This window comes from Microtus oregoni, unplaced genomic scaffold (assembly GCF_018167655.1).
Source record: "Microtus oregoni isolate MIOR12 unplaced genomic scaffold, Mior012 000045F_ref0000178, whole genome shotgun sequence".
Classification (NCBI taxonomy): Eukaryota; Metazoa; Chordata; class Mammalia; order Rodentia; family Cricetidae; genus Microtus; species Microtus oregoni.
In genome coordinates this window covers 16,711,435-16,735,601 of record NW_024543219.1, presented here as the reverse complement: position 1 = coordinate 16,735,601, position 24,167 = coordinate 16,711,435, and the positions used below count along the sequence as shown (strand labels likewise).

The window sequence follows — 24,167 nt, the reverse complement described above, 5'->3', positions numbered from 1 at the left end:
TAAAAAAATTCTAGACACACAGAAAAAAAACAGACTTACACATAGCTTTTTGCTCTTTGCTGGCAACATGCCAAAGAGTGATTTTCTGGATTCAGATGTAGGAAAAAAAAGCTACACAGTTTTAATACGCTGGCTTTCTGGGCTATGCTCCTAGCGCAACCTCTGTCTCTTGCGAAAGACAGAGATTTTGGATGGGGTTTTGTGAGTAAAGTGCTATGGCTTGCTTGATGGCAATGTGGACTGCTATGTGCCTGGAACTGTGTGTGACTCAGAGGCGGCTCCACTATGCTGAACTGGGCTGATCTCAGGCAGGAACTATCATAATTATCATAATAACAGCATGGTTCAAGTTAAGACTGGGCAGGAAACAGGTGGTACCTTATTACCCCTATATGGCACAACTGAGTTTTTAAGTAGTGCTTCGCATTTTAGTAAGTACTCCTGGATAGTTAAGAATTACAGATTCACAGTAGGACAGATTCAGACATAAGAGACCTCTAAATGGGTCACACCGTTGAATAAAGGTACGTATTAGGCTTAAAAAAGAAAAGAAATAAATAGTATATAGTCATAAAATAATGCTTTTAGAAAAAGGGTAAAGTCTTTGAAGAGACAGAGTAAAGACATAAAGAAAAACAAGCCACATAAAAATGTAAAATTCACAGAGAGTCTAGATTATCTATATTATTTTGCTTTCTTTAAATGTTTTGACTGTGAAGGAGCTAAATACAGAGAGACATTTCATTGTGTGGTCTGCTAAGCTAAACCAGCATATATGTTTTAAAGATATTATGACTTCCAAAATTTTGGTCTAGGGATATGATGCTTTGGAAAAACGGTTCTTTTGTTTTCACAGTGGATGAGACCTGTGGATTGCTTCTAGACCAATATGGTATGATAGACCACACCCTCCTGAAAGGTTGCTGTGAACACCCTCAAAAAATTACTTCAGTCAACTTCAGACTGAGATAAACCTAGCGCACAGGATATACCATAGAAGACCAGATTAACAGTTCCCCCATACAGCACAAAGCAGTTTGGAGAGAAATAGCTGTACCCATATACCCAGATATTGTTTAGAACAGTTTGTTTACATTTAAAGGAAGATATGATATAGATATGAATAATTTGCTTTGGTACAGATCTTGGTTTAATGAGAGAAATTTAAGGTCAATTTTGTTGTATGTATATGTATTTTTGATCTTGATTAGGGTATTGTGATTGTGTAGTTCATTTAAAAATGTAATGTACAATTAGGAAGTATAGGTTGTTAATGGATAATCTTCAATAATAGTCAAGCTTGTAGTCATGTTAGATTTTCTGGATATAGAGATGTATTTCAGTTAGATATGCATTCTTCATATCTTTCAAAGATTACAGAATATGGCATTAAAATGTTTTAAAAAAACTTAGGGCTTTTCATGAAAATAAGACACATCTGCTCCTGGCAGCACCAAGCTACTTTCTGAGGAAGACGGGCATCAAAAAGGCTCCTTATGGAGTTTGCTTGCAATGTGGGCAAGAAACTGCTTGTGCCTGGACTGTTGCATAAACTGGACATGAAGAACCGATATAGAGAGAGGACTGTTAAACTTGCCTAAAGTTGAGATGGTCCTTCGGGGTTTCTGCTTCATGATAGTCTGCAAGACATTCTGCAGGATACAAAAGAAAGTGACTGAACTGTCTTTGAAATTTCCTGCTTCATGGAAAAGTCTGATGGATATTATGCACCTAAAGACCGAAGATGGATGTTCCAATGACACAGAAAATCAACAATCTGCTATTTACAAGAAACACACCTCAACCACAAAGACAGACATCTACTCAGAGTAAAGGGCTGGGAAGAGGTTTATCAAGCAAATGGACTTAAGAAACAAGCAGGTGTGGCCATACTAATTTCTAACAAAGTTGACTTCAAACTTAAATCAATCAGAAGAGATGGAGAGGGACATTTTATACTCATAACAGGAACAATTCATCAGGATGAAGTCTCAATGCTGAATATCTATGCCCCTAATATAAAAGCACCCACGTACGTAAAAGAAACATTACTAAAACTCAAGGCAGCCATCAAACCGCACACACTAATAGTAGGAGACTTCAACACTCCTCTCTCACCAATGGACAGGTCAATCAGACAGAAACCTAACAGAGAAATTAGAGAATTAATGGAGGTAATGAATCAATTGGACTTAACATACATTTATAGAGTATTCCACCCAAATAGGAAAGAATATACCTTCTTCTCTGCAGCTCATGGAACCTTCTTGAAAATTGACCACATACTCGGTAACAAAGCAAACTTCCACAGTTACAAAAAATATTAGTAACCACCTGTGTCTTATCAGATCACCATGGATTAAAGTTAGAATTCAACAACATTGCTACCCCAAGAAAGCCTACAAACTCATGGAAACTGAACAGTAAAGTACTGAACCATACCTGGATTAAGGAAGAAATAAAGAAAGAAATTAAAGTCTTCCTGGAATTCAAAGAAAATAAAGATACAACCTACTCAAACTTATGGGACACTATGAAAGCAGTCCTAAGAGGAAAGTGCCCACTTAAAGAAAACAGAGAAAGCACACATTGGAGACTTAACAGCCCACCTGAAAGCTCTAGAAAAAAAAGAAGCAGACTCACCTAGGAGTAGTAGAAGACTGGAAATAATCAAACTGAGGGCTGAAATCAACAAAATAGAAACACAGAAAACAATCCAAAGAATCAATGAAACAAAAAGCTGGTTCCTGGAAAAAATCAACAAGATTGATAAACTCCTATAGAAACTAATCAAACGGCAGAGAGAGAATATGCAAATAAATAAGATCAGAAATGAAAAGGGGGACATAACCACAGACACAGAGGAAATTCAGAGAATCATTAGATCTTACTACAAAAGCCTGTATGCCACAAAATTGGAAAATGTAAAAGAAATGGACACTTTTTAAGATAAATACCATATACCAAAGTTAAATCAGGACCAGGTGAACAATCTAAATAGACCTGTTAGTCACGTAGAATTAGAAGCTGTTATCAAAAACCTCCCTACCAATAAAAGCCCAGGACCAGATGGTTTCAATGCAGAATTTACCGGAACTCCAAGAAGACCTGATACCTATACTCCTTAATGTATTTCACAATATAGAAACAGAAGAGTCATTGCCAAATTCCTTTGATGAAGCTACAGTCACTCTGATAACAAAACCACACAAAGACTCAACCAAGAAAGAGAATTACGGTCCAATCTCACTCATGAACATCTACGCAAAAGTCCTCAACAAAATACTGGCAAACCGAATCCAAGAACACATTAGAAAAATTATCCATTATGATCAAGTAGGCTTCATCCCAGAGAGGTAGGGCTGGTTCAATATACAAAAATCTATCAATGTAATGCATCATATAAATAAACTGAAAGAAAAAAAACCATATGATCCTTTCATTAGATGCTGAAAAAGCATTCGACAAAATTCAACACCCCTTTATGATAAAGGTCTTGGAGAGATTAGGGATACAAAGGTCATACCTAAAAATAATAAAAGCTATTTACAGCAAGCCGACAGCTAACATCAAATTAAACGGAGAGAAACTCAAAGCCATCCCGCTTAACTCAGGAACACGACAAGGCTGTTCACTCTCTCCATACCTCTTCAATATAGTTCTTGAAGTTCTAGCAATAGCAATAAGACAACAAAAGGGAATTAAGGAGATTTGAATTGGAAAGGAAGAAGTTAAACTTTGATTATTTGCAGATGATATGATAGTGTACATAAGCGACCCCAAAAACTCCACCAAAGAACTCTTACAGCTGATAAACACCTTTAGTAATGTGGCAGGATACAAGATCAACTCCAAAAAATCAGTTGCCCTCTTATACACAAAGGATATGGAAGCAGAGAGGGAAATCAGAGAAACTTCACCATTCACGATAGCCACAAACAGCATAAAATATCTTGGGGTAAATCTAACCAAGGAAGTGAAAGATCTATTTGACAAGAACTTTAAGGCATTGGAGAAAGAAATTGAAGAGGATACCAGAAAATGGAAGGATCTCCCTTGCTCTTGGATTGGGAGGATCAACATAGTAAAAATGGCAATTCTACCAAAGGCAATTTATAGATTGAATACAATGCCCATCAAGGTCCCATCAAAGTTCTTCACTGATCTTGAGAGGACAATAATCAACTTTATATGGAAAAACAAACAACCCAGGATAGCCAAAACAATCTTATACAATAAAGGAACTTCTGGAGGCATTACCATCCCTGACTTCAAACTCTATTACAGAGTTACAGTAATGAAAACACCTTGGTATTGGCATAAAAACAGAGAAGTCGACCAATGGAATCGTATAGAAGACCCTGATTTTAACCCACAAACCTATGAACACCTCATATTCGATAAAGGAGCTAAAAGTATACAATGGAAGAAAGAAAGCATCTTCAACAAATCGTGCTGGCACACCTGGATGTCAACCTGTAGAAGAATGAAAATATACCCATCATACACAAAACTCAAGTCAAAATGGATCAAAGACCTCAATATCAGTCCGAATACACTGAGCCTGATAGAAGAGAAAGTGGGAAGGACCCTACAACAGATGGGCACAGTAGATCGCTTCCTATGTATAAGTCCAGCGGCACAGACATTAAGGGCAACATTGAATAAATGGGACCTACTAAAACTGAGAAGCTTCTGTAAAGCAAAGGGCACTGTCACTATGACAAAAAGGCAACCTACTGACTGAAAGAAGATCTTCACCAACCCTGCAACAGACAAAGGTCTGATCTCCAAAATATATAAAGAACTCAAGAAACTAGACTTTAAAACTCTAATTAACCCAATTAAAAATGGGGCACTGAACTGAACAGAGAATTCTCAACAGAAGAAGTTCAAATCGCCAAAAGACACTTAAGGTCATGCTCAACCTCCTTAGCAATCAGGGAAATGCAAATAAAAGCAACATTGAGATATCATCTTACACCTGTCAGAATGGCTAAAATAAAAAACACCAATGATAGCCTTTGCTGGAGAGGTTGTGGAGGAAGAGTTACACTCATCCATTGCTGGTGGGAATGCAAACTTGTGTAACCACTTTGGAAATCAGTGTGGCAGTTTCTCAGGAAAATCGGGATCAACCTATCCCTTACCCAGCAATACCACTCTTGGGAATATACCCAAGAGATGCCCTATCATATGACAAAAGCATTTGTTCAACTATGGTCATAGCAGTATTATTTGTAATAGCCATAACCTGGATACAACCTAGATGCCCTTCAATGGAAGAATGGATGAAGAAAGTGTGGAATATATACACATTAGAGTACTACGCTGCGGTAAAAAACAATGACTTCTCGAATTTTGCATGCAAATGGATGGAAATAGAAAACACTATCCTGAGTGAGGTAACCCAGACCCAAAAAGATGAACATGGGATGTACTCAGTCATAATTGGTTTCTAGCCATAAATAAAGGTCACGGAGTCTATAATTGGTGATACTAAAGAAGGTAAATAAGATGGTGAACCCAAAGAAAAACATATAGTTATCCTCCTGGCTATGGGAAGTAGAGAAAATTGCCTGGGAAAAAATTGGGATCTTGGGGGTGGGGGGGATGGGGGTAAGGGGAGATGGGGAGAGAAAAGTGAGAAGGGGAGGATGGGGGAAACTTGGGGAAACAGGATGATTGTGATAAAGGAAGGTTGGATAGGGGAGCAGGGAAGCACAAATCTTAGTTAAGGGAGCCACGTTAGGGTTGGCAAGAGACTTAAACCTAGAGTGGCTCTCAGGAGCCCAAGGCGATGTCCCCAGTTAGTTCCTTGGGCAGCTGAGGATAGGGAACCTGAAATGACCTTATCCTATAGCAATACTGACGAATATCTTGCATATCACCATAGCACCTTCATCTGGCGATGGATGGAGATAGAGACAGAGACCCACACTGGAGCACCGGACTGAGCTCCCAAGGTCCCAATGAGGAGCAGAAGGAGGGAGAACATGAGCAAGGAAGTCAGGACCACGAGGGGTGCACCCACCCACTGAGACAGTGGGGCTGAGCTATTGGGAGTTCACCAAGGCCAGCTGGACTGGGACTGAAAAAGCATGGGATAAAACCGGACTCTCTGAACATGGCGAACAATGAGGGATGATAGAAGCCAAGGACAATGGCACTGGGTTTTGATCCTACTTCATGGTCTGGCTGTGGGAGCCTAGCCAGTTTGGATGTTCACCTTCCTAGACATGGACGGAGCCGGGAGGACCTTGGACTTTCCACAGGGCAGGGAACCCTGACTGCTCTTTGGACTGGAGAGGGAGGGGGAGAGGAGGCGGGTAGGGGGAGAAGGTTGGGAGGAGGGGGAGGGCAATGGGAGGCTGGGAGGAGGCAGAAAGGTTTTTTTTCTCTTTTTCTCAATAAAAAATTAAGAACCAATAGAGAGAGAGAGGACTGTTAAACTTGCCTAAAGTTGAGATGGTCCTTCGGGGTTTCTGCTTCATGAAAGAGTCTATAAGATATTCTGCAGATATAAAAGAAAGTGACTGAACTGTCTTTGAAATTTCCCGCTTCATAGAAAAGTCTGATGGATACTATACACCTCAAGGCCAAAGATGGATGTTCCAATGATACAGAAAAACTTTGGGTGACATTCCACGAAGCGAGATGTTTCTGTCATTTCCAGAGTTTTAGAAGTTGCTTACTTCTTGTTTACTTAAGTAATATTATATCCTTCTGGAGTCTTTGATGGAGTTGAAGAATAGATAGTTATAGTTATCGTTTTTCTTTGTTTTATAAAAGATAAAATAGATCTAAATATTGTAATTGTAATTCATGCTTGATAACTGTTTTGTCATATGTAATTTTACTATGTTAAAAAGAAAGCCTTTCTTTTTTGTTTAAACAGAGAAAGGGGAAATGGTATAGGAGGTTCTTCTGTCTATGTTTTGCTTTCATTGGTTGAATAAAGAAGCTGCTTTGGCCTGTGGATAGGGCAGCCTTAGATAGGCAGGCCAAAGAGAACTGAATGCTGGGAAAAAAAAGGCAGGGAGGGAGAGCTGCCATGGAGCCTCCAGGTCAGACATGCTAAATCTTTCCAGGTAAGCCATGACCTCGTGGTGAACGCAGATTAATAGAAATGGGTTAGATCAAGATGTTAGAGTTAGCCAATAAGAGGCTAAAAATAATGGGCCAGGCAGTAATTTAATTAATACATATATGTGTGGTTATTTTGGGGGTTAAGCTAGCTAGGTGGTGGGAGATGAAAGCAATTAGAACACACGTGAGAAGACATGGCATTTCAACTGTCTAGCTATCACCTTCCACCACCGTACGTGGCCTGAACAATCAACATTGGTCTTTGAAGTGATATCATTCTTTTTATCCTCAAAGGAAAAGGATCACATAGTAGCTAGGCCTAGCATTTTTTCAGTCCTAAATATGTCATATTTTAAACACTGTATAGTGGTCTTTCTACTTGAATGAATAGGACATTCTCCTAAAGTTCAGAAAAATCATTTTGTAAATAGCAACAGGTTATTAATACCACGTCCAAGAGTATATGAGCAATACAATTGTTATTGATGATGAGTTACTGATCAACTATATCATTTTATTGATAGCCATAATAAAGCCTTGCCATCTAGGAAGCTAAACAAGGTCATGAGGCTAGCTGAGTTCTCATGTCCAGGAAACAACTGAACATGAACATCATGCAGGATAGAGACTCTCATGCTAGAGCAGCATTTCCTGAGATGTGTGCCTGATAACCCTGGTCCTGCCAGGGATCTGGAACCAAGCAGAAATTTACGATTTCCTTAGGACTAGAGCTGGTAACCTCCATCCTGGCTCTCTTTCGGAATCTGTAACAGCATACTCTGAGAAGGTTCTGGTCTTACCTGCAGCTGAGGCATCTGCCTGTGTCATCCTGGAAAGTTCTTAACCTATTCTATTCAGAGAACACTTTGCACAGGAAATGGGTAATATTGCAGAAAACAAAGTTCAAAGGTAGAATTCTCGTCTCCACAAGGGATGTTCCTAAATAAAAGTGTTATTTCAGCCAGGTGTGGTGGTACATACATTTCAATTCCATTACTTTGGAGCTGAAGCAGGCAGATCACTGCCAGTTCAAGAAACTTCTGCTCAGAACATAGAGAGTTCAGAAGGGAGGAAGGGAGACTCAATTCTGGAGACACACTGAGTATCAAATATATTGTTTTCTGGACAGAATTTCTTGTTGATTGGACCAGGACAATTCTCATAGGTATTTTTTCCCTGTTTCTAGTTGGAAACCATACATGTGAGCAGAAGACTATAAAAGACAGAGATCCCAGGTAAAAGGGACCCTCTGGGCTCTACTTCCTCCCCAATTCTGGGTTCCTACCTCAGCTGGGAGAATTCAAAGTGATGCTGTAGCTTTTCTGCCAAGTCCTTTTCCTGCATGGGCATTTCCTTCTGCCTCCACAGCAACTGAAGACTTTCCTCCAATCTCTTGAGCTCCAGTTCATTAGAAGACTGTGTTGTTAGTGGAGGGTCACAGACCATCATACATCTCTAGGCACATACGAAAGATCCAAATAGCTTGCTGGCCAGCTAGGTAGACAAAACAGTAAAAGCACCCAGGAGAGTTAGAAACCCAGATTCAATTTAGAGACTGATCAGAAACAGAGTAGTCTCCTTTAGCCAATCGCACACATGCATGACACACAAGATCACCTAAATACTTATACTACTACTACTATCACCATGCAACACACAATCACACACACACATACACACAAAGGGAGAGAGAGAGAGAGAGAGAGAGAGAGAGAGAGAGAGATATGGAGGTAGGAAAGGAGGAAAAAAGAAAGATAATAGAAAGAAATATCATGGCAGAAGAGGACATCTAATGTGGGATTCCCCTCTGTATGCTTTTAATATATTTTATTGCCATTGGTTAATAAAGAAGATGTTTTCTGTCAATAGCTTAACAGTGCAAAGCCAGGCTTGATGAGCTATATACAGAAAGGAGGTGGGTGGAGTCAAGGAAAAGATATTTAGATGTCCCCAGAACAGACATACCAGAACCTTACTTACCAGAAAGCTACATCACCATGGCAATTCTGAGATTAATAGAAATAGGTTAATTTAAGATTTAACCAAAAATACACTTATGCTATTGGCCAAATAGTATTGCAAATAATATAGTTTCTGTGTGATTAATTCAAGTCTGGGCAGTCTGAAAATGAACAAGCAGCCTCCAACAACAGACTGCTGTGCCAATGTGGGGCTGATTACATCCTTGTAAAACCTGAGAAGCTTGAAAATGAATTCTAGACACAAAGGAAAAGAGATAAGAATGGCTTCTTGGTAGCTGGCATTTTTTGGATGGGCTGTGTTTGTTGGAGGGGAGTGAGAGCACTGTGATTCCTTTATAAGAGGTTTTCTTTATTTGGTAGTAGCAAAAATACTGGGGTTTCTGAAAGGAGGCTTCCTGGTGTGTGTTGTCAGCATGATCTCTGGCCCTTTCAGGAGGCCAAGCACTTGAACAGGGTTTGTGAGCAGTGTGCTGCAAGTTATTTGGTGGCTACATGGGCCAACAGGTTACTAGAGTTGAGGCTGTGAGCATGGCTCCCACCCGGTAGTCTCGGATGCACTGAATGGATCTCTGCCATTTGGATTAGGTGGAGCCAAAAGGCAAAGCAGCCTTAGGGCTAGACACACCACTTTGCATTTTAAGAAAAGGATTACATATACACAATAAAGACAAATTCAGATGAAAATGAACTCTAAATGGGTCACAGTGTTGGAATAAAAAATATATTCAGTTACAAAAGGAAATAAATGGTTATAAAAAGCTTTTAAGGAGATAGACTACAGAGAGTCATAGATAAAAGGAGTAATAAAAATAAGCCACATAAAGATAGAATATACACAGAGATTTTGGATTATGTATATTACTGTGTTTTCTCTGAATTTTTGACTGTGAATGAGCTAACTACACAGAGCTATTTCATTGTACAGACTGCTAAGGTAAACCAACATATATATTTTAAAGGTATCTTGACTTCAAACTTGGGTCTCAAGATTTGTTGTCTTGGAAAAGAGATTCTTTTGTTTCCACAGAGGATGAGAACTTGTGGATTCTTTCCAGACTAATGTGGTTTGGTGGACCAAGATCCCCCAAAAAGTTACTGTGAACACCCTTCAAAATTACTTCACCCAACAAAAAGCAGGAAGTAGTGGAGAGAACTACATCCAAATTCCCTAAATGATTGTTTATAAAGGTGTTTACATTTATAGGGGGATACTCTACAGAGACGGGTACTTTGCATTGGTATAGATCTTTGTTCAATGATACAAATTTTAGGTCAGTTTTGTTATTTGTACATTTATGCTCTTGATTAAAGTGTTGTGTTTGTGCAGCTCATTTAAAAATGTAGTGTATAATTAAGAAATATAGGCGAATAATAGTCATCTTCAATGATCAAGAATGTCATCATGTTAGTTAGGCTATCTAGATATATAGAGATATATTTCAGTTAGATAGATAATCTTCAAACCTTTCAAAGACTAACAGAATATGGCATTTAAAATGTTTTAAAAACTTAAAACTTTTCATGACACATCTGCTCTTGGCAGCACCAATCTACTTTAAGAGGATGATGGACATCAAAGAGTCTCCTCATGGAGTTTGTTAATCATGAGGGCAAGAAACTGCTCTTGCCTGAATTGCCTGACTGGACTTGCAGAACCCAAAGAAAAATGACTACTGAAGTTGTCTGAAGAATGTAAGATGGTCTTTCTGGGTGCCTGTGTCATGAACAAGTCTGCCAGACATTCTGCAGGATACAGAAGACCGTGACTGACAAACTACCAATATACGTGGAACTGTCTTGGAAATTTCCTGCTTCATGGAAAAGTCTACCAGATACTATGTGCCTGTGGTCTGAAAATGGTATGCCTCAAAGTTACAGAAGAAATTTTCATGACTGTCCAGGCAACGAGATGTCTCTGTCAATTCTGGAATTTCAGAAGTTGCTTACAATGCACTTCCTGCTTACTTATGTAATATATCCTTCTGAACTCTTTGATGTCTTTGAAGGAATTGAAGAATAAGTAGTTACAATTATAGTGTTCATTAGTTATAATAAAAGAGAAAGTAGATATAAATATTGTAACTATAAGTCTTGAAAACTGTTTTGTTGTATGCAATCTTGCTATGTTAAAGTTAAAACCTTCCTTTTTAATTGAACAGAAATGGGGAGGTAATGTGGGATTCCCTTCTGTATGCTGTTAATCTGTTTTATTGCCATTGGTTAACAAAGAAGCTATTTTCGCTGAATGGCTTAACAGAGTAAAGCCCAGCAGAAAGAGAGAAAGAGAGAGAATAGGCAGAGGCAGAGAAAAATCATGTATCCCCCCACAGGAGTCAAATGCACTGGCAACTTGCTGGTAAGCCAAAGCCATGTGGTGATACACAGATTAATAGAAATGGGATAATTAAGATATAAAAGTTAGTCAGAAATATACTTAAGCTATTGGCCAAACAGTATTGCAAATAATATAGATTCTGTGTGGCTGTTTTGAGTCAGGGCAGTTGGGAAATGAACAAGCAGCCTCCAACAACACACATTTTCAGTTCAGACTAACCACACCCAACCTTTCAAAAGAATCTCACAACTCACACATAATTCCCTGGGGAGAAATACTATTGTTAAAAATATGATATTCCTTGCAATCTTGTGCAACCACTGTGGAAGTCAGTGTTTCGGTTTCTCAGGAAATTCGGGATCAACTTACCCCTGGAATATACCCAAGAGATGCTCTATCAAATGACAAAAGCATTTGTTCAACTATGTTCATAGCAGTATTATTTGTAATAGCCAGAACCTGGAAACAACCTAGATGCCCTTCAGTGGAAGAATGGATGAAGAAAGTATGGAATATATACACGCTAGAGTACTACGCTGCGGTAAAAAACAATGACTTCTCGAATTTTGCATGCAAATGGATGGAAATAGAAAACACTATCCTGAGTGAGGTGTCCCAGACCCAAAAAGATGAATATGGGATGTACTCACTCATAATTGGTTTCTAGCCATAAATAAGGACCACGGAGTCTACAATAGGTGAACCTAAAGAAGCTAAGTAAGAAGGTGAACACAAGGAAAAACATATAGTTGTCCTCTTGGCTAAGGGAAGTAGACCAAATTTCCGGGGAGAAAATGGGATCTTGGGGGGGGGTGGGATGGGGGTAAGGGGAGATGGGGAGAGAAAAGGTAGAAGGGAAGGAGGGGGGACCTGGGAAACAGGAGAATTGGGATAAAGGAAAGGTGGATAGGGGAGCACGGAACCACAATTCTTAGTTAAGGGAGCCACTTTAGGGTGGGCAAGAGACTTGACCCTAGAGGGGCTCCCTAGTGCCCAAGATGAGGTTCCCAGTTAGTTCCTTGGGCAGCTGAGGATTGGGAACCTGAAATGACCCTATCCTAGAGCAATACTGACGAATATCTTGCATATCATCATAGAATCTTCATCTGGTGATGGATAGAGATAGAGACAGAGACCTACACAGGAGCACTGGACTGAGCTCCCAAGGTCCCAAGGAGGAGCAGAAGGAGGGAGAACATGAGCAAAGAATTCGGGACCACGAGGCGTGCATCCACCCACTGAGACAGTGGAGCTGATCTACAGGGAGCTCACCAAGGCCAGCTGGACTGTGACCGAAAAAGCATGGGATAAAACCGGACTCTCTGAACATGGCGAACAATGAGGGCTGATGAGACACCAAGGACAATGGCAGGGGGTTTTGATCCTACTTAATGTGCTGGCGTTGTGGGAGCCTAGCCAGTTTGGATGTTCACCTTCCTAGATATGGACGGAGGGGGGTGGACCTAGGACTTAACACAGGGCAGGGAACCCGGACTGCTCTGTGGACTGGAGAGGGAGGGGGAGAGGAGTGGGGGGAGGGGGAGAAGGGTAGGAGGAGAGGGAGAAGGGTGCGAGGAGGGGGAGAAGGGTGGGAGGAGGGGATGGGAAATGGGAGGCTGGGAGGAGGTGGAAACTTATTTTTTGTTTATGTTTTTTTTCTTCTTTTCGCAATTAAAAAAAAAGAATTAATAAAAGTCAGTGTAATACAATTGGGAAAATAGTAAAAAAAAAAAATATGATAATCTTGACCAGACTGTGTTGAACTAGTTAGAAAATTCTCCTCCTAAAGCCCAAGTCTCACCCCATCCACCACCAGCTTGTCAAAAGCCCACAGCAGATCATCCAATAACCCCAGACTATATACAGCTGGATGGCAGAACTGTCCAGCACCACTCACAGAAAAGAGGCTGACAAACTGCTATTCAATTTCTATTACTGTAAACCAAGAGCTGGGCAATGGGAAGAGAAAATATTGGGATGCAGGAAGAAAGGAGAGGGCCGCATGTCAACCACATCCATGACTGCGAGAAGCACTCATTTGGCATGTGCATGGGGATTTCCTCCTTGCAAACTGCTGCCCATGTGTGATCTCACAAGAGCCCTGCTGAGTGAATGAGCCCCAGGACCAGGAACTCACTTACTCAAAGCTCTGTGCACAGAATGCTACCTATCATAATGACATGTGGGTGTATTATATGTTATTGACCCATCTCCTTCACTGGACTGCAACTCCAAACAGAGACTCAGGGATGGCTTGCCAATAATTCAGTTTCTCAAGAGAGGCTAACGCCCCAGAAGTACTTGTGCATGAACACTGAAATGAACACCCCAGGTAGCATGAGGTGGGTGGCTGGATGGGAACATGGATAAGTAAGGTGATGGGTGAAAGCACAGGTGGTTAAATAAGTAGAGAGGCAGTCAAATGGGCAAAAGGTGCCCAACTTTACCCTGATTTATTTGTCTGCACCTACATCTTGTTGCTGGGTCTTGAGGCCACTAGTCTCTTCCTCTCGGTCCTCACAGATCACATTCAAGTCCTCCAAGTGGTGCTTCAGTAGGAGGCCAGTCACCTAGTTATCCAGCAGTTTCTTTTTCTCCTGCCTCAGCATGTGCAACTTCTCCAGTTGAGTCAGCTCCCCTAGGAGCCAGCTGTGCAGACTGCTAGAGATGCTCTGCATAGTAAGATCCTGCCAGCATTCTACTGCCACCCCTGCCTCCAGGAACCCCTGCCTCCAGTTAAGAATCTCTTTCACATGTAGGAATATTAGGTCCAAGAGACAAAAGTTCAAGAGATGCATGCTAGAGCTGCTTGCTAAGAAGCGGAAAGGCTAGACCCGGAGTTGCGGACGCTGAATCCAGAGAAAAATGAAGGCAATGATGGCCATTTCACAACTTTTGGGGTCCATGCCAAGATGGGCACTTACTGATAGAAAACTGTCTCCTTGGTCAGCTCACTGAACTTCTCTGAGGTCTCAGTGTAATCAACTTCCAAGGTCCTTAGTTCTGACATGACCTGTACATGCTCCAATTCAGCTTTTCATAGAAAGGATATGGCTTGTGGTAGGGCCTAGAAACAGGAGGAAAGAACCTTGTGAACGGAGGCTTCAAGGATCATGAGAACTCATTTTGTATCCAGGTCTACCACAGTCCAGTGAATGCCACATTCTGCATCCTATGTACAGGGACCTCCTGGTGCTTTTAAACTTGTTATCTTGGCACTAGATCAGCTGGCTTCACAGATGGAGGATGCCATGGTTGCATGTGTTCTCTGAGTATGCTTAGAGACTCAGTGTAGCTCTCTATGTTACCGGGATTTATGCTACACGTCTTGCCACACCAATATTACAATGACATTTTTCCCACTTCGGAACAGCGATTCTAGGTCCCCTGTGACTATTACACAGGATAGTGATATGAACTCCCACAAGGGATGCCTAGGGGTCATGAAGGGGAGTATGTAGGACAAGAGCTATGCTGCTTAAAGTGGGGTTTTCTGATCTCAGCACTAGCAACACCAGGAAATCGGTGCAGGCAAATCATCATGTCCCTTACAGATCCCTGAATCCCAGAGTCTCTATAGACACAAAAACCTGAAAATGCATGTGCGTGCGCGTGCACACAAACAAACAAATAAAATCACAAACACATTAGGGAGAGGAAGCAGAGAGGGGAAAAAAGGAAGACAGACAGAGAGAGTGAGAGAGAGAGAAAGAGAGAGAGAGAGAGAGAGAGAGAGAGAACCATGTTTGCATGCTAAAGAAATTATTCACGGAGCATTATTGTCTAAGAGTATGAGACACAAAGCCAGAAAGAAACTGTGATGAGCCCCAGGACTTATAGTTATGCACACAGATGGACAAAGTGGGAACGGGTCTCTCCAGCCTCTACCAGGAGCTTCCAGTACACAATCAGCTTTCAGGCAAGTTCAAAGACTCACACAAACTCACAGCAGCTAGTATCCACCCAAGCCACCACCTGTCAGGTCCTTCCCAAATGCACTCAGGGATCGAGGAAGTGCATAGTACTATATCAATCCCTTAGTTGTGTGACTCAGACCACAGGCTCTGGTTTTCATTTAGAGAAAGAAGACTAGCTAGAGTCACCATCTCCCTCCCCTCAAGCTTCAGGTCTGCCTCTCTTGAGAAGAATTTAAGACATGGGTCACACTGGAGGTCCGGTACTGAGAACCCAAAACCTTAAAGGAAAAAGGTTAGGGTGACATTGCTGAAGGTCCCATGAAGACTGAAACAATGAACACCTATTTTCCATGGTATCTTCACTGATGAAGGTTGGGCGATCTAGCAGCTCATTTCTTTGGCTGGTGATCAGCTGCAGTTCTGTGGTCAGCCTCTCCACTTCCTGCTTCATCTGCTTCTTGGTGAGGAGCACTGGGTGGGATTTTGGCACCATAGCAGCATCTGTGGTTAGACAGAACACAAGTGAAACTGCACAGGACAAGGCATAGAGGACAGACAGACCACCCTGAGGCCCAAACAGAAAGATCAAGTTTGGAACCAAGTGACAAACCAAATTTTTTGGCCCGGTTGAGTTGGACCCTCTGTGAATGTAATCTTTCCCATTACTATGTAGAGATGTGGCTACATAAGAAGCCAGGGATTTTCTCTGCTTCCCTACACATGTTTCAGGTGAAAACAGAGACCACCTCTTCAAGCTTATTCATAGCAGGACAGGATGCAACATGGCCCAGGGCCCTGACTGTGGTTTCAGAAAAAAAAAAAATGGAATAACAGAGTGCACAACCTCACAGGTACTGTGAGGAGCCCAGATCTCCTGCCTGGAAGGGTTGTGAAATGAAAAGTCATGCAGGAGCAGAACATGATCAGTAGACTCACTAAGTCACCCCACTGACAGTCCAGAACACGGAAGTTGGCATCAAAGAGTCGATCTCTGCCGTAGTCCCATGCCTCTGAGAGTTGTTTGGCTACGCTAGAGAATTTGCTGCCCCCCTCAACTGCTGATCAGAACCCTAAGTGGGCCACTCTCAGGGAGAGGTGGTCAGAGGAATTCTGCTGTACAGTCTGAGGACACAATGCCTTAGCCAGAAGCACTTTTCTCTCCATGTGACTAGTGTCAGAGAGCCACTGAACCTAAAGGAAGCTGCTGAGTGTGAGGTGCAGTAAGGCATGTCCTAAGGTGGGGACACATTAGTGCCTCCCTGCCTCCTGCTGTTTGTTCTCCTTCTGTCCCCAAACCCCAGTAAATGTAGAAGCTAGATACTCCCACATAACAGTTTTGGCATGGTCAGCTCCTAGATTAGGGAATGGACAAACTAATGTTCTGGAATCCTTGACTTTTAGTAGTTATGATAAACAGGAGAGCCCATTTGCATCTCAGAGTCTCTAGCTCCTCTGCCCCATTACTGGAAGGCCCACCTCCTCCAGGAAACTCAACATCTCCTGCCCAGGACTCACTGTTTCTATCCAGAGCCATTCGTTTGATCTTGTTTACTCTTCTGCAACTCTCTTCTTTCTGGATGATGATCACCATTCTCTCTCCAAAGTAGACTCCTCAGTCTTGACAACATCTCTAATTGTGTACCCTACAGGCACTGAAGGAATGGCCTAAGGGCAGCTGGTATTGCAACATCACTGGTGGCATCATGGGATTCCAGGAGCTTTCCAGGATACAATAGATTGTGCAGAGAAGAAACTGCTGATGTCATGGGGAACAGCCTTTGCCACCGTGTAAATTAGCTTTCCTGAAATGACCAGAAGCCCAGGTTCCCTTTCCAGGAGCCTCTCATGGAACACAGGAGAAGATATTCAGTAATTCTTCATTCTAAAGATAGCATTCCCTTAGCTTGATTGGAAAGCCCATAGTACTTTCTTTTTGAGAAATGAGCTATGCTTTTCAAATAGTGCCCAGAAACTTATTGTTCCTTCCCTAAAATCACTCTATTCATCAATATGAGCAATTAAATATTCCTGAGAAGTCATGTTAGGATAAATGTAAATGAGAAAACATCATGTTCCCAAAGTACAAGTGTTTGAAAACACACACAGATGAACCTTCAGGGCAGGCTACAGTGTAGGATTTGGTATAAGAGTACAGTCATAGAAGCCATAGGCTTAGATGTAGAAAACTGTCCCAGGTGCACTTAGAGAATGCACTCATCAGGCTACTGGCAAAAGTTTGATGATCCATTGGCAGAGGAAAGCTGAAATAGTGGATCCACCATGATGAAAGGCCTCAGGCTGAGTGTGATGCTCTCCACACTGCACGAAAGACACCAAAGCAGGATTAGTAACAGTGCTCTGCCCACCCTAAAGTGGCTCCCTTAACTAAGAATTGTGGTTCCGTGCTCCCCTATCCACCCCTCCTTTATCCCAATTCTCCTGTTTCCCCAAGTCCCCCCTGCTTCACTTCTACCTTTTCTCTCCCCATCTCCCCTTACCCCCATCCCACCCCACCCCCAAGATCCCAATTTTCTCCCCCGCAATTTGGTCTACTTCCCTTAGCCAAGAGGATAACTATATGTTTTTCCTTGGGTTCACCTTCTTACTTAGCTTCTTTAGGTTCACTTATTGTAGACTCCGTGGCCCTTATTTATGGCTAGAAACCAATTATGAGCGAGTACATCCCATGTTCATCTTTTTGGGTCTGGGTTACCTCACTCAGGGTAGTGTTTTCTATGTACATCCATTTGCATGCAAAATTCACGAAGTCATTGTTTTTTACCGCAGCGTAGTACTCTAGTGTGTATATATTCCATACTTTCTTCATCCATTCTTCCATTGAAGGGCATCTAGGTTGTTTCCAGGTTCTGGCTATTACAAATAATACTGCTATGAACATAGTTGAACAAATGCTTTTGTCATATGATAGAGCATCTCTTGGGTATATTCCCAGGAGTGGTATTGCTGGATCCAGGGGTAGGTTGATCCCGAATTTCTTGAGGAACCAAAACACTGACTTCCACAGTGGTTGCAAAGATTGCATTCCCACCAGCAATGGATGAGGGTACCCCTTCCTCCACAGCCTCTCCAGCAAAGGTTATCCTTGGTGTTTTTGACTTTAGCCATTCTGACAGGTGTAAGATGATATCTCAAAGTTGTTTTGATTTGCATTTCCCTGATTGCTAAGGAAGTTGAGCACGACCTTAAGTGTCTTTTGGCCATTTGAACTTCTTCTGTTGAGAATTCTCTGTTCAGTTCAGAGAAAGTGGGAAGTACTCTACAACACATGGGCACAGGAGACCACTTCCTACGTTTAACCCCAGCAGCATTGAATGAATGGGACCTCCTGAAACTGAGAAGCTTCTGTAAAGCAAAGGACACTGTCACTAAGACAAAAGGCAACCTACTAACTGGGAGAATATCTTCACCAACCCCGCAACTGACAAAGGTCTGATCTCCTAAATATACAAAGAACTCAAGAAACTAGACTTTAAAACTCTAATTAACCCAATTAAAAATGGGGCACTGAACTGAACACAGAATTCTCAACAGAAGAAGTTCAAAAAGCCAAAAGACACTTAAGGTCATGCTCAACCCCCTTAGTGATCAGGGAAATGCAAATCAAAACAACTTTGAGATACCATCTTACACCTGTCAGAATGTATAAAATAAAAAAACACCAATGATAGCCTTTGCTGGAGAGGTTGTGGAGAAAGGGGTACACTCATCCATTGCTGGTCAGAATGCAAACTTGTGCAACCACTTTGGAAAGCAGTGTGGGGGTTTCTCACCAAATTCGGGATCAACCTACCCAAAGACCCAGTAATACTACACTTAGGAATATACCCAAGAGATACCCTATCATATGACAAAAGCATTTGTTCAACTATGTTCATAGCAGCTTTATTTGTTAAAGCCAGAACCTGGAAACAACCTAGATGCCCTTCAATGGAAGAATAGATGAAGAGAGTGTGGAATATATACATATTAGAGTACTACGCTGTGGTAAAAAACAATGACTTCGTGAATTTTGCATGCAAATGGATGTACATAGAAAACACTACCCTGAGTGAGGTAACCAAGACCCAAAAGGATGAACATGGGATATTCTCACTCATAATTGGTTTCTAGCCATAAATAAAGGACATTGAGCCTATAATTCATGAGCCTAGAGAAGCTAAGTAAGAAGGTGAACCCAAAGAAAAACATATAGTCATCCACCTGGATATGGGAAGTAGACAAGATTGCCGGGCAAAAACTGAGAACTTGGGTGTGGGGTGGGATGGGGGTAAGGGGAAATGGGGTGATAAAAGTGAGAAGGGGAGGATGGGGGAATGTTGGGGGAATGGGATGTTTGCGATAAAGGAAAGGTGGATATGGGAGCAGGGAAGTATATATCTTAATTAAGGGAGCCATCTTAGGGTTGGCACGAGACTTTACTCTAGAGGGGCTTGCAGGTGTCCAGGGTGATGTCCCCAGCTAGTACCTTGGGCAACTGAGGAGAGGGAACTTGAAATGACCCTATCCTATAGCCATACTAATGAATATCTTGCATATCACCATAGAACCTTCATATGGCGATGGATGAAGGTAGAGACAGAGACCCACATTGGAGCACCGGACTGAGCTCCCAATGTCCAAATGAGGAGCAGAAGGAGGGAGAACATGAGCAAAGAAGTCAGGACTGCGAGGGTTGCACCCACCCACTGTGCCAGTGGGGCTGATCTATTGGGAGCTCACCAAGGCTAGCTGGACTGGGACTGAATAAGCATGGGATAAAACCAGGCTCTCTGAGCATGGAGGACAAGGAGGGCTGATGAGAAGCCATGGACAATGGCACTAGGTTTCGATCCTACTGCATGAACTGTCTTTGTGGGAGCCTAGCCTGTTTGGATGCTCACCTTCCTGGACCTGGATGGAGGGGGAAGAACCTGGGACTTCCCACAGGGCAGGGAATCCAGACTGCTCTTCAGACTCGAGAGGGAGGGGGAATGGAGTGGGGGAAGGGGAAGAGGAGTTGGAGGAGGGGGAGCAAAATGGGAGGCGGGGAGGAGGCAGAAATTTTTTTCAAAAAAATAAAAGACTGGAGGGGAAGGGAGGAGAGTGAGTGGAGGAGCATGAGGGGAATGAGAGGAGGGGAGGAAGTGGAAATTTTTGAATGGAAAAATAAAAAAAAAGAAACCAAAATATCATTTGCAGTATTTTTCAAAGAAAACTTTAACTTTAACAGATGCCAAAGAGATGCAACTGAAATGAACATGAAATGACATGACTATTTTGTTTCAATATGAATGACAGGATACTTTAGCTAGATCCTCTTCGGAAATTAAAACAATCAATATCACAGCATAACTCCAGTCAACGGGTGCAGGGGAATGAATGCAACCCAAATTTAAGAAGGCACGTGCTTAATGCAGTCTGTAAATCCCCAAGAAATGAAGGTGTACAAAATGACACCAATTTATATCAGAGTCATCCCAGCTCATGGGGACGCTTGTACAGACAATGACCTTTCAAAAGCTGGAGCACTTCACCAGACCCGGAAAATGGAATGGTTTAAAAACATGAATGAGCGACTTCTGGAAATAAATAGGGAGGATAAGGGAGTGACAGTGGTAAGCAAAAAAAAAAAAAAAAAAAAAAAACAAAAAAAAAAAACATGACTTTGGCAATGAACTCTCAAAACAGCTTCATTATGAAGTAGAAAAGCAAAGACCGAACACTAAAATCCAATTTTCCTTGTGAATTCCTGAATTCACAGTAGGGTCTGAAAACTTAGCGTGACCCAATCTTTCAGAGGCAAGATGGGGTGGGAATGGGGGTAGATAGTTTCTCAACTAGAAGAAAACAGGGTTTTCTACATCGTTTCATGCATCCCGCCAGTTCTATTTACCAAAAGCAGCTACTAGCTGGGTATTCACTAGGGCCCCAGCTGAGGATCTTAATGCAGTTTTCTGAGCATTGGTCACGCCCCCTCCCACAGAGAAAGCGTGGGAAAATGCCCTAAGACTGCCAGTGCAGGCAGTGCTTACCTGACTGATCCACTGTACCAGGGAGCTCTTTCCTGCGATGTCCACGCCGAGCAGCTGTCCTTCAGAGGAAAATCCCAGCAGGAACCACTGAAGATGGTCGCAGGAGAATGCGCATCCATGGAGGCTGGGATCAGTGGCCGCGCCACCCACCCCGGGCCACGGATGCTAGGGAAAAGGGTCCACCACACGCGTTGCTCTCGCCTGACCCGGGTCCTGTATCTCGCGCATGGCCGCGGACAACCGAGGCAGAGACGCCATTGCACGCGACCGCTCCTCACGTTCAGACTTCCCTCAACTCCCTTGAGCCCTCACCGGTCGGCTCCCCGGGCTCACCGGTGGCCAAGTCCGAGCAGCTCCGCGCCTAGGCGGTGACCGACAATAGGCGGCAGCTCCTTGGAGGCGGCTGGGGAGAGGTTGAGGCTCCCTGATGTTGAAGGAGCCCAGAAGCTTAACAGGGGTCTCCTTGACTCCCCCTGCATACAGCCCCGCCCACCCGCGCATGCGCTGCCTGTGGACCTTGAGTAGACAGCTGCCCCCCCCCCAGGAACGCCCCTTCTGGGGGCGGGGCTTCTGAGGAGCTGTTGACAGTTGATCTCTTCAGGGAAAGAGAGTCAGTTTGAGAATTGGAACCCATTTGGTCAACCATGTCTCAGTGGATGCCCAACTCCAGTCCCTATACTGGCAGCAGAAATTGAACCCAGTGAATTATATATATATATATATATATATATATATATATATATATATATATATAAAGTTGAGAGGGTTGGTGTGGGTGGATATGTCCAAAATATGTTATATGCATATATGAAAGTTTCAAAGAATTATATCAACACTTTCCCCTCGCAGTCCTAGGACTACAGGATTGAACCTGTGCAAATCTTGTATTTGCTGCCACAGTCTACATGAGTTCATATGTACATCAGTCCTTCTGTGCCTGGAAGTCACTCTTTCCTTGGAGTCATGCATCACCTCTGGCTCCTACAGGTTTTCTGCCTTCTCTCCTCATACCTCCCTGAGCCTTGTGGGGAGGGGTTCAATCAAAACATCCCATTTAGGACTCAATGCCCCAATGTCTGTCACTTTCTACACATTGTGCACTTGGGGGTTTCCCATCTACTAGCAGAAGAAGCTTCTCTGATGTGGATTGGGCAAGGTGCTATTAAGAGACATTTTATTGCTATGTCCCTTTATCAGAATAATAATAGCAGGCATCCCCCAAGACCGTGACATATCAGTTTGGGGTTCTAAGCCACTTTGTCAGTGTAGGTCTGAGCTTTATCTCATGGAATCACAAAGTGGCTGGTTGCTCCCATAACATTTGTGCCTCTATTAAACTAGAATGTCTTGCTGTTGTAAGTCACAGGTTTAGTTTGGTAATATTGCTGATTACCTTTATCTTTTGGTATCAAGCAGAATAGCTTCTACTACCATGACGGCTAATCAATAAAGGCAAAATTTCTAATTAGGCACTAACTCAGCTATTCCATATTGAATGATAAAAGTGAATGTTATTTTCAGCAATAGAGCCTTCCTATCAGTTTATGGAAAGTAATCACTGGCATTGGAAATTACCTAATATATTTGGGGGTTTCCGTGGGGCCTCTTTGGCCAAAATCTCAGTAAAGTATCACCCATTTCTGGCACTGGAGGTTTTACTTGGTGGCATAAGATGTCCAGTTGTCAACGCAGTTATTTGGTAACTCCATTTAGATCCCTTTCAAACAAGCATGTGTTTTAGGAATCTTCTACAGTAGTAGGTTTCCACGTTAATTTCTCAAACGTCCTTTAGTGTTAGTTGTCCTCCCCATAGTCCCTCCTTTACCCTTTTCTCCCATCTCCTCCCATTTTAATTCTCCTAGTATCCCTGTCTCTCCACAACAACATATTCTATCTTTTATTCCTTCGGGGAGTCTCTCCTTCCCCCAGTCCTTTACTTGGTATTCAACCTCTGTGCAAATAACACATATATTGAAAGCTTAAAAGCTTACATCTACATATGAGAGAAATCATACGATGTCTTTTAGGATCTATGTTACCTCAGTTGAGACGATGTTTTCTAGCTCTATGCATTTACCTGAAAAATTTATGATTTTTAATAGTTGAATAATATTCCATTGTCTAAATGTATCACATTTTCACTATCCATTCATCAGTTGGTGGACATCTAGGCTGTTACCTGTTTCTAGCTACCATGAATAGAGCAGCATTAAACATAAATCAGCAAATATTTTCATATATGGGATATATACACAAGAATGGCTCAGCTAGATCTTGAAGTAGATTGGTTTCTAGCTTCCTTGGGAACCACAGTGGCTAGAGAAGGTTTACTCCCACCAGCAATAAATAAGTGTCACCTTTTCTCTACATCATTGACAGCACATGCTCTATTTTATTGATATTGGCCATTCTGGCTGGTATAAGATGCAATCTCAAAGTACTTTTAGTTTGCCTTTCCCTGGTGGCTAAAGATGTTGATCATGTCTTTAAAGGTTTCTCAGCCATTTCTGTTTCATTTTCTTGAGGGTTCTGTGCTTAGTTCTCTATCCCAAGTTTGAATTGAATTATTTGTTTATTTGATATTCAGCTTTTAATTTATATATTTTAGATATTAATCATCCATCAGATGTCTAATTGATAGAGAAATTTCCCACTCTATAGGCTGCTGCTTTGTCCAAATGATAATGTCCTTTACCATATAGAAATCTCTCAGCTTCATGAGGTCCCATTTATTAATCATTGGTCTTAATGCCTCTGCTATCAGTGTTCTGTTCAGAAAGTCTTCCTCCGTGCCAATGACTTCAAAACTATT

The 24,167-nt window shown here is 42.1% G+C and overlaps 1 protein-coding gene across 4 annotated transcripts in view; it reads right to left on the bottom strand.

Annotated features, from left to right (window-relative positions):
* Positions 1–21,837, bottom strand: part of LOC121435128 (inversin-like) — a 101,604-nt gene extending 79,767 nt beyond the window's left edge. Inside the window, exons 1-5 of one of the 4 annotated variants that reach the window (XM_041634220.1) lie at positions 21,356–21,837; positions 16,839–17,642; positions 15,665–15,824; positions 14,331–14,473; positions 8,375–8,583 (exon numbers count right to left, since the gene is read on the bottom strand). In XM_041634220.1, the coding sequence (XP_041490154.1) occupies positions 8,375–8,538 (164 nt within the window). In that variant the 5' untranslated portion in view covers positions 8,539–8,583; positions 14,331–14,473; positions 15,665–15,824; positions 16,839–17,642; positions 21,356–21,837. Of the gene's footprint in view, positions 1–8,374; positions 8,584–14,330; positions 15,825–16,838; positions 17,643–21,355 lie in introns of those variants that run through there. The other 3 variants (XM_041634218.1, XM_041634221.1, XM_041634222.1) reach the window with 3 other exon arrangements.
* Between the last annotated feature and the right edge of the window lie 2,330 nt (positions 21,838–24,167).